Source organism: Rhineura floridana, chromosome 1 (genome assembly GCF_030035675.1).
Source record: "Rhineura floridana isolate rRhiFlo1 chromosome 1, rRhiFlo1.hap2, whole genome shotgun sequence".
NCBI lineage: Eukaryota > Metazoa > Chordata > Lepidosauria > Squamata > Rhineuridae > Rhineura > Rhineura floridana.
In genome coordinates this window covers 228,133,354-228,143,676 of record NC_084480.1, presented here as the reverse complement: position 1 = coordinate 228,143,676, position 10,323 = coordinate 228,133,354, and the positions used below count along the sequence as shown (strand labels likewise).

General features: G+C 43.8%; 1 protein-coding gene across 1 annotated transcript; it reads right to left on the bottom strand.

Moving 5' to 3' along the window:
• Positions 1 to 2,236: 2,236 nt before the first annotated feature.
• Positions 2,237 to 10,251, bottom strand: CBLN2 (cerebellin 2 precursor). The gene is made up of 5 exons (XM_061592857.1): positions 10,183 to 10,251; positions 9,830 to 9,892; positions 7,944 to 8,468; positions 4,341 to 4,460; positions 2,237 to 3,800 (listed from the first exon to the last, which is right to left on the bottom strand). The coding sequence occupies exons 3-5, from the start codon at positions 8,274 to 8,276 to the stop codon at positions 3,603 to 3,605; spliced, it is 651 nt and encodes a 216-aa protein (XP_061448841.1). The 5' UTR covers positions 8,277 to 8,468; positions 9,830 to 9,892; positions 10,183 to 10,251; the 3' UTR covers positions 2,237 to 3,602.
• Positions 10,252 to 10,323: the final 72 nt, after the last annotated feature.

The following is a 10,323-nucleotide window of genomic DNA, read 5'->3' as shown; positions in this document are numbered from 1 at the left end:
CCCACACAAGAAAGCTCATTTTGCTAGATCAGACCATCTTACTACCTTAAGTTAGAATTAGATATATATAAATTAGGATTCTTGCCTCCCGATCAACCCTGAAATATCCAGCAGTAACGAGCTACGCATGTTTGATCTCCTCTATTCTAGCATGGAACTACTTGGTCCTTCCTCAGATCTTCTGTAATAAGGAACTAAGTTTCAGACACAATTGCAAACAGGACAAGACAGGACACTAACAGCAGAAAACAAATAATCAGACTTGTCTTGCTGCTTCTTTTAAAAAGTGAATTAAAACACGAGAGCTCCAAGTGGGTTAGGAGATGACAATGTTAACATCCATGTGTTTTGAAATAGCATTGGTTCATTGATTCATAACACAAACAACAGTAGATCCAGAAGTATCACTTATACATGCATTTTTATATAACTTCCAAAGTTCAAAATTTGCCCTTCCATGTATTGTTTAGCACAAATACTAGTTCCATTGGCTTAACTAAGAAAATAAATACTGACCATATCTATATAGACTTTTTTCATTCTGGTACTTTTGTTATATAGTGAAGGAAAAATAAGTAGCATGAACCTGATTTTGTAAAGAGTAACCTTTCCCATCATAAATGATTTAGACCAAGCACCTTTTAAAACCTCTGACTCACCTAAGTTCTTGTAGCACTTGCAATTCAAGGTTGAAATACAAGACTTCTACAGTGGTTGCAACAACAAAAGATTGCTGCAGAAACTGAATGCATTTTTTAAAACTTCTTAAATTCTCTTCATCCAAATTTATCCTGGAATTGTGGAGTACCAAAGTAATTACTTTTGTTTCCAAAGCAGAATGGTTCCATTGTCGTTTTTACAGAGTTTGACACAGCTTTCCATACTTGAATTGCATTAATTTCTTTCCTTCTCTCTACATTAGACACACATAAGTATACTGTTAAAAATGTTAATCATTTATACCCTTCAAAGAAGTAATCTATATGTGATTTTTCTTGCAGTTGCAGTTGCATTGTATGTTTTATTAAAGCACAGGAATGTCTACGCACATAAGTAAAATGCTATGCAAAAGAATTTTGATGCAATATTATGTGCAATCATGAAAAACTGCTTTTTCTGCAATGTTTTATCAGTGCACATGTGAATTGGTAATGGGAGAGGGGACGAAATGAAAGCAACAAGCTATGCATGTTCCAATTCCTGAATTCATTTTAAAATGTTGCCTAAACTGGCACTGAATACTGGGCAAAGCAAACCCACTAAACAGTAACAGATTAGAATGGAGGAAACTGACTTATTCTTTTATAATGTATGAGAAATGTTCAGATATTCCCCCACAGCAAACAGAATTTGATTGCTGTTATGCTATCCGACCCTACTCATCAGTGGGCTTCACACTGGAACAGGAATCTACATTCATAGACTCTGGCCTGCATAGGCCTTCCATACAATCTATACACCAGAAAAGCGAGGTGTAAAGATAATCTAGGCGGAGCCTTCCATATAATGGGTTCTATGTATGCAAAACTGTATACTAATATGAAATCTAATACACACATTCAGAAATATCAAACGCAAGTATGATCCTGATCAAATGCTGCACATGGTGAGGAATGATCTGTACAGGATTTGAATAAAAAAACAACTCAAACACAAAACCAGATCTACTAGACCCTCCCAGACAGTGAGAAACAAAACAAGCAAGAGAGGGGAGAGAAACCACAATTGTTTTTTAGAATTTTTTTTTTAAAAATTCAAAGTGCTATATTTAACACAGGTAGATAAACTGTTTTTAAGAATATTTTTTAACTGAGAGTGGCCCTTCAATGACAAATTTACAATGAAAACATCTCCACCATAATTTCCAACATGCACCATTTGGATTCTGCAAACATTTGCATTTCATATGTTCCTTGAGAAAGAGGAGAGAAACTTAACACAACAAAAATGAAATGAAATTCCAATCTACCCAGCTCTTCAAAACATAACTGAAATATGAATTTAAACTTAAAAGAAAAGTTAAGCAAACATTTTTTAAGAAAATCTAAATTCTCACAAATGACTTCCTTGTGCCAAAATAGCACTTCTCTCTGTACTGCACAGTCACTTCTGACATTTTTATAAAAGTAAAAAAGAAGGCAAGTTGGACATGAAACCCATTTATTCTGAATCTAAAATTCATCAGCGTTTTGGTTACATTGACACATAGAAGGTGAATTGGAATTCAACCTGAGGTTTCTTTTTTATCATTTGGAATCAATGACTTTTGTGGTATACAGTATTGGATTAAGACTACTCAAAAGTCTTTGGGTGCTAACAGGGGAAGCTTCAACAAAATAAATAAACAAACAAACAAACAGATAAATACAATTTCTGGTATATTCATAGCTAAATCGCATAAACCTTAGTAAGTTTTCATAGCCTCAGGACTTTGATGTCTCTGGTTTTGCCACACACACTAACAGCAACTGTTGATATATGTCTGATCCTGGCAGGTTCACCGCAAATCTGTTTTTACCTAAACTGGAGGGGAGATTGGAACACTCAAAGAGGCCAAACCACTGCATATTCAAGCATTAGTAATTAAATCCATCAAATAAAGATCAGGAAAGCACCAAAGAACTCCCAGTAATGCAAAGAAATGCTATTAATTTATGGTATGTTTAAAGAAGGTATTATTCACAGCTTTTTGGAACAGCTTCTGGAAATGTCAGACCAATTCAGAAATGTCAATCCCTTTCTAGATTGTAACTCAAGGATCAGATTGTGCACTGTCTTCCTCAGTCTTGACAAATGCTTCTACTGGATCAGCTGGATAGTGCAAGCAGAACTGTTCACTGGTTAGTTTCTCTGCAAGTTACAGGGTATATATGTATTTGCTTTATCTTATTGACCACTCTAGTTTGATTCTTTAGCACAAAAAGTGTCAGAAAATGAAAAGAATGATGATGAAAAACACGAGTAACACAAAATAAAATAGTTTCCAATCGTGCAAAATTTGCTTCACCGGCTAAAGCACTTCTTGACACAGTAATGTCCAAAAATTACCCTCCCCCAGAAGATACAGGATTGAAATTGACGCCATTCTTGGTTTTGTCTTGCTATGTTTTTTAAGGCTATACAAACACAAAATGAGAAAGCATTGCAGGAACACTTCATCAGATGCCAGGTTCTTCCAGCTTTTGGGGTAAGCCCTGGACAAGGAATTGTGTGGTCCCAATTAACATGTCTCTTCAGGACAAGAACAGAAACAGAATGAAGGGAGGAAAGTCAATGATCCCAACAATAAAATCCAAAAATGACTTTACAATCACAGGTACAAATTGCTCAGGTTGATAATTTCATTTCTCTTAAAGATCACCGTCATCTAAAACTAATCAGAGCTGCAGGTTTTCCCAAGGAACAGTCAAGAGTCAAAGCAAATAGTGGCATTGAGAAGGTTTCTCATACTTCTATGATGGCAGTCTGACTGGGTGTCTAGAATTATTGGCATGTCTAGCCAAGTTCTGGCAGGGGGAGGAGGGTTCTTGTGTGTGTTTGTTTTTCCAAAATGATTTGATCCTTGTTCCAGCTTGCAAATCAGGTTTCTCCTTGATCTCCCTTTATAATGGAAAGACTAAGAAGCCGGAAAAGGTTGAGTATTTCCACCCTCCCATGAGATTCCCTCTCTCCAGTTTGAGATGCACTTTGTCTTCTCTTTCCATAAGGAGCAAGACTCCATTGCTGGCTGCTTCTCTGGTGACATCTTGGTCTCCAGCAAAAGCTGAAATCACTGGATAGCCGTTTTGCATTAGACTTACCTGCAATGCAAAAGAAACACAATATGAGTGGTCTTGCATAAGCTTTGTTTTTAAGATAATATTGTTACATCCCAATATAATATACACAGTCACATACTCAATTCCAGCCAAATGTATAAAGGAGTCACCACAGGCACGAATCCAAAAGTAGAGGCGGGGGGGGCAGAATAGGAGGTAGACATGTCTTCTCTTGGGACAATACTGCATGGGAACGGGCGGAATGCTGGATCAAAATTACCCATCAGTTCCCTCCAAACCTGGTTCAGGCTGTGGATGATACTACTGTGCATTCTCTACCAGCTGGCCCTGTTACAGCTAGCCCTGTGCAGGGATGGGGAACTGTAATATTGGGTGAGGGAACTGATTCTATCCTGTTGTTTATGGAACTGATCAAAGAGCATATTAATAAAACATTCAATGTATGAATTCTCTCTTCGGGATGTTTCACTGCATATTCAATGACACAAGCCTTTTTGTAAACCATTTTGTAAAGACAAATCAAGCTACCCCAGTGAAGAGACCCCAGTGAAGAGTACATACCTGGATAGTTTGTCTGTTATATACTTTCACAACATGGAAGCTGAAACTATATATTCCTTTTCTTGGTGCTACAAATATACTGGAAGCCAGGTCAAAATGGTTGCCAATATTAACTAATACCTGGAGAAAAAAGAATGAAAGTGAGAAAATTAGGTCCTTCCTTCATTACAGGGAAAGTGAGGTGAGGGAGAGACAGGGAGAATTCTCGGTCAGCTAGCCAAGCAATGCAAAGCCACTGGCGTTTGCTGTACAATTAAAATGGACTGCAGGAAGACAGAATCAGTTTCCAAGGTGTTTTAAAAGGGTTGGCTCAGACAGCTGATTGATTTACACAGTGGTGCACCCAATTCCTCTTCGAGAGAATGAAAGGAGCATGATAGCAGCCTGTGTCTTCACAGTGGAGGAGAAAACATAATATCTCATTGTCGAGAGACACACAAAAAGGTGAAAAAAAATCCCACTAAATGGTCCGCCTAGGATTTTACATTTTCATGTCACAGTACTGAAACTAATTGTGTCTTGTGGGGCTTGCAATGTTAATGTGAACCAGAATGCGACATAGTCATGTCACGTGATGGAATGGTGGGAGTTCAGATTTTAAGTACCCCTTCTCTCTCTTTGCCATTTACACCCCTCATTCACTTTTGTTTCTCCACCTATCCCGAAGCATAGGGACTAATTCAATTAAGCTTGGACAAATAAGTATAGTAGATGCATTTTAACCCACTGAGTATGTGGACTCAGTGGTAAAAGTGAATGCACTTTGCCAATTAGAATAATGGAAAATGCTCTCATGAGCCAAGGTATGAATGTTTCAAAAGCTTCTTGCAAAGTAACAAAAAGGGGGGAAAGCAATGAATCCATGACAGAGCCAATTTGGTGTAGTGTTTAAATTAAAAGTAGGGGTCCAAGGTTCAAATCCCCACTCAGCCATGAAGCTCACTGGGTGATGTTGGGCCAGTCATCATCTCTCAGCCTATAACAACTGGGGAGGGGGAGAACCATGTACGGCACCTAGAGCTGACAGCCTTGTGGCAGGCCTAGAAGTAGAAATTTCCCAAACCACACTTTTGAGGTTCTTTCTATAACTGATACTTGCATTATCTGCAAATGTATGTATGTACGTACTGCCTTCAAGTCGATTCCAATTTATGGCGACCCTATGAATAGGATTTTCATGAGGCTGAGAGGCAGTGACTGGCCCAGGTTCACCCAGTGAGCTTCATGGCTGTGTGGGGATTCGCATCCTGGTCTCCCAGGTCATAGTCCAACACCTTAACCACTATCGGATCCTAAATCTCCTGCCTAATCTGTCTCTCAGATAACTGATTGCAACAATTTGACTGGGGTCTTATTATTACAGTTGAGTAAAGTTCACATAGTCTCCTGATGTCTTTTCTCTAACAAAGAACGGTCAAGATCTCATCCAAAGCTCAGTGGTGCAATGCCACAAACTCTGGTTCTTACCATTGTTTTTCTTTTTGACTGCCAGCTATCTCCTTGTTCAGAAATGTTAGTATGCCTCACAATATTAAGTCTCTGATGTGTATGCCTGGCCAAACAAGAGATGGATTGATTCCATAAAGGAAGCCACAGACCTGAACTTACAAGACAGGGTGGTTCATGACAGATGCTCTTGGAGGTCACTGATTCATAGGGTCGCCATAAGTCGTAGTGGACTTGGAGTCACATAATAACAACAACAAATGTGTATGCCAATACAAATGAATGAAAAAGCTATTCAGAAGTTTGGAAACAATCTTGGCTATCTTTTGTAAGGAAGCATGTCAACTTTAGAGCTCATTTAGCCCAGATTCAAAACTCATACATAAAGGTGTAAAACAAGAAGGAAGGGTTTACGAAACCAGAACCCCATTCATTGCTGTATTTTCCTAAGGCATTTAACTAAAACTATAATTCTAACGAAAAATTTAGGCAACACATCATGGACTCAGAGGAATAAAGAAATTTTATGAGCAAAATAGTATGTATGTAGTGTCTAACATTATAGATCTCTGCAGGAGACACAATAGATTTATTCTACAAAAAAAGATATGCCAATGTATGTCAAAATATTTTTTCTGCAACTTAATAATAGCTGGGAAACAAAACAGTTAAATAATAGAATATGCATGTGATCAGAAAGCAATTGGTTAGGGATGTCAGGCAGATTGATGCATAGACAGAAACACATAATCTGTGTTGAAGCAGTCTAAATGATCTGAAAGCTTTTTAGTTGAAGGTGTTACATAAAATCCCAGTGCATCCCTCTTCTTTCGTTCTAGGCTGAAACAGCATGTGGATTTCCTCAAACAAGTAAAGAGGCAATGCTTAAGCTTGCAGTGCCTTCGACTGTCACCACACTGCACTACACCCAAATTCTGCGGATTTCACTAGGCTGCACCTCTATGCATGCCTCTCTGGTTTGCCTGAATAGATATGGGAAAATAGATATGGGAGAACAGGAAATCCCAGAGCCAGCTCTCTGGAGAAATTGGAGATTATATTGTTGGTGGTATGTACTGGTATCATTCAAATGAGGGTGACTGAGATATCATCCCCTGATGATACCTATTGGTAGCTACATTAGATGAGGTACTTAAAGGGCACTCATTAGAACAGAACTACAAGGAAGCCATGGTTACCCTTTGAAAGAGAAGTTGAGGAGCCACAAGTGCTGTCGGGATGCTGAATGTGAATTACTAAAATGGATCTAAAACAGGCATGGGAAATATGTAGCCCTTCGGATGTTGATGGACTAAAGCTCCCATCACCCCTAGCCATTGGAGCTGATGGGAGTTGGAGTCCAACCACATGGGGGGAGCTCCCCATCCCTAATCTAAAATGTGGGGGAAGAGGGAGTAGCTAGATAGCAAAGGGGTAATAAGGTGAGAAAGACAGACAGCAGGCAGGAGATGCAGGAGGATGGGGTGTCAGTTCTCAAAAGGAAAGGAGACTGCTGATCACCAGTACTGAGGGTGGAGAAGAGGCAGTGGCAGGGAGCAGGAGAAAGGCCAGGCCTTGCTCTTAGGAAGAGACCTTGAACTTGAGAAAGATCACTGCAGAACATGACCTGGCTGGAGAGGGTTAGGGTTAAAAAAATCACTGTCCGGGGAATGCAGGGAAAGAAGACAAGGCTAAGCAGAAGGGTGGTTAATGCTGAAGGATAGACAGGAAAACAGGTGGTGTAGAAGATAAGAGTTAGGGATCAACCTCAGACTGGTTGTTGATGCTGGGGGCGGGGAGGGGAGAGGCCTGAGGCTAAGAGGGGAATAGGCTGGGCCTGAAGGTTTAACTGGACAGGAACCCAAAATGGAAGCTGACCAAGAAAGGGGTAGCTTGCGGGGTGGGGGAGAGAGAGGAATGAGAAGAGAGGAATAATTGGCGAGCGGCTCTGCTCAACGGCAGGGGGAAACAGAGCAGAGGGGCTGGCGCGGGGGTATGAAGGGCTCACTTGGTGAAAGGGCCGGGGAGGGGGGGGACTTTGGTTTGCCAGTGATGGCTGGGAGGGGTTTAGTCAATCGAGGGAGGGGCTTGTGGCCAGGAGAGGCCAGAAGTGGCGGGTGGGACGGACGGCGGGTTAGCTGGTTGGCGCCACCTGACCTGGTCGAAGTAGATGGTCATGGTGCGGTTGCTCATCTCGGACGGCTCATGGTTGGTGCTGCGCGTGGCTGAGAAAGCCACCTTGGCGCTGCCGGACCGCACGGAGATGCCCAGCGACGAGGTGATGGCGCCGTCGGCGGACGGGCTGGAGTCGCACACCACCAGGCACTTGCCCTCCAGCACGATGGGCTCCGTGTCGTTCTGCGCGCCCACCACCGGGCAGCCAGCGGGCAGCAGGAAAAGCAGAAGGGCCAGCACTGCCGCCACGCAGGAGTAGCTGCCCGCGGGCTCCTCCAGTGCCCCCCGCCACCCCCACAGCCGCCGCCCGGGCATCTCTTGCTGCAGCAGGGCCCGTCAGTCCAGCAGCGGAGTCCAGAGCGGGCGGCGGGAGGGCGACGCCTTCAGTCTTCGGCGGGGCGGGCGCGGGTGGAAGCGGAGAGCGGAGGCGCCGCCTTGGTTTTCGCGCTCCTTTTCTGGCCAAAGGGTGGCCTCACAGGAAGGCGGGAGGTGTGGAGCAGCTGCAGCCTGCGGGACCAAAAGAGAGCGAAAGTCAAGCGTGGCTCCTCTTTCCCCACTGTCAGCCTCCTCCCCCAAGGACCAGACTCTCGGAGGTCCACCCCGGGGGTTGAGGGGGCGAAGGAAATACACTGTGTTGGTTTGGGGGCACGGGAAGGGGTGCTGGTCAGCCCCTCTCAGACAGGCAGCAGAAGCGAACCAGACAAAAGGACCTTGACCGGGCGTGAGCTGCGCTCCGTGTCCCACCACAGCTGCGGAAGATGTCACAAGGGAAAAACCTAAAACTTCTGCTACTGGGTGAGAACCACGGTCCATTAAGTCCAGCATCCTGATTCTAAAAGTGGCAAGCATCTTTGTCATCACGACGTTGAGCGTGTGTGTTCCTGGAGCTAAAAGGGTCGCAAGAAGGAGAAACAAACATCTCCTTTTTCAGTTCTTGTTGCAAGAGCTGGGCCCCACGTGATTTCTTTTTTAAAAAGTACAAGCTGCCAAATTATGCCACGAGGCAAGTGTTTAGGCTGACATCTCAGGTATACTCACCTGGGAGTAAATCCTATTGAACGCAATGGCACTTCGACATCAACTTGCGTAAACCCGGGTTCTATGCCCACCCCACCCCACCCCACCCTGGAATTGAAGGAAATCAACCTGGGAGGTCCCTCGGCACCTCTGCCAACATCACCGCCGTGGCCCCGCGCAGACACACACAAACCCAGTTGCAGACAATTTGGTTCCACGCAGGACACGGCACACACTCCCAACCCCTTGTTTTCTGTTTCTCTGATTTCTCACCCTGGGCAACCTCTGGCGATAACTGCAGACATTTGATCTTGTTCCAGAAGCACTCGGAGCGGTTAATGAGGCATTTAGTTCTATACTCCGTCAGGATGTCACGTTTTTTAAACAAAAGCCTATTAGAGTGCAGTTGTAATTAAAACCCTCTACGAAGCGAAGTGGCTCAGCTTAACGGGATTTCATTCAACCCCGATTTATCGTGCATCAGGGACGGCTCCTTCCCTAGAAATGCCGATCAATTCCGTTCCAACTTCGACTTTTCCCCACTGATCCACAAGGCCGGTTGGTCTGCATCCCCGCCCCGTTTTAGCAAACCCATTCAACAGACTCTCGGAGGGCAACGAAGCGATCATCTATGAAATTGCACATGCAAAGTTCGGGAGTTTCTTCCTAACGACAGAGCCCCTACTTCCCACCCACCCCGCTTTCTTTTCCTAAGCCCCCCCCATCCCGAACGTAACCCGCAACACCACCCTTCCCCCTACGATTTGTTTGGTTTGCCCATCCCGTCTTTATCGCCATTCCTCTAGAATTTGAAATGGATCAAACTGAAGGGGGCTGGGCGCGTTGGTTACCTGGAGGGTCCATGGTGGAAGAGAGTCGCGCTGGCTGAGGTTACTGTCCGTGAAGTGGTATTGCTTGGAGAAAATGAGCAGAGATTAGGCTGGCGGAAAGAAGAAACAGGATTCGCCTCATTCTCTCCCGCCCATTGCCAATATTCCCCCCTCCCTCTTTCTTCCCACCCTCTCGGAGACACATTCACACCCGTCACAGCTTCTCACACCAGACAAACTAGCAAGATTACACAAACACCCACCAGACCTGCCCTGGACAAACTAACAAGTCCACAATCTCGTCCCCATGGGAGTTCCTTCCTCTGGTCAATTTCCCGCGCCGGCACCCTCGATATCTGGTAAAAAGCGGCTACCTCAAGCCAGGCAAAGGCTGAACTTTGCCCGGAACGCTCTTTCCGTCTGTTTTGTTTTCTTTCTTTTTTTAAGTATGATCCTTTTCACTCTCTTTAAAATAAACGCGCTCTGGGAAGCTGATAGAAGCAGGTCCACATGTC

Excerpts from the sequence above, each read along its gene's own strand:
- CBLN2 (XM_061592857.1), bottom strand. The coding sequence starts at position 8,276 with ATGCCCGGGCGGCGGCTGTGGGGGTGGCGGGGGGCACTGGAGGAGCCC. Across the intron at positions 4,461-7,943 it reads TGACCATCTACTTCGACCAG|GTATTAGTTAATATTGGCAA; the intron begins GTCAGGTGGCGC and ends TTTTTTCTCCAG. Across the intron at positions 3,801-4,340 it reads ATAACAGACAAACTATCCAG|GTAAGTCTAATGCAAAACGG; the intron begins GTATGTACTCTT and ends TTTGCATTGCAG.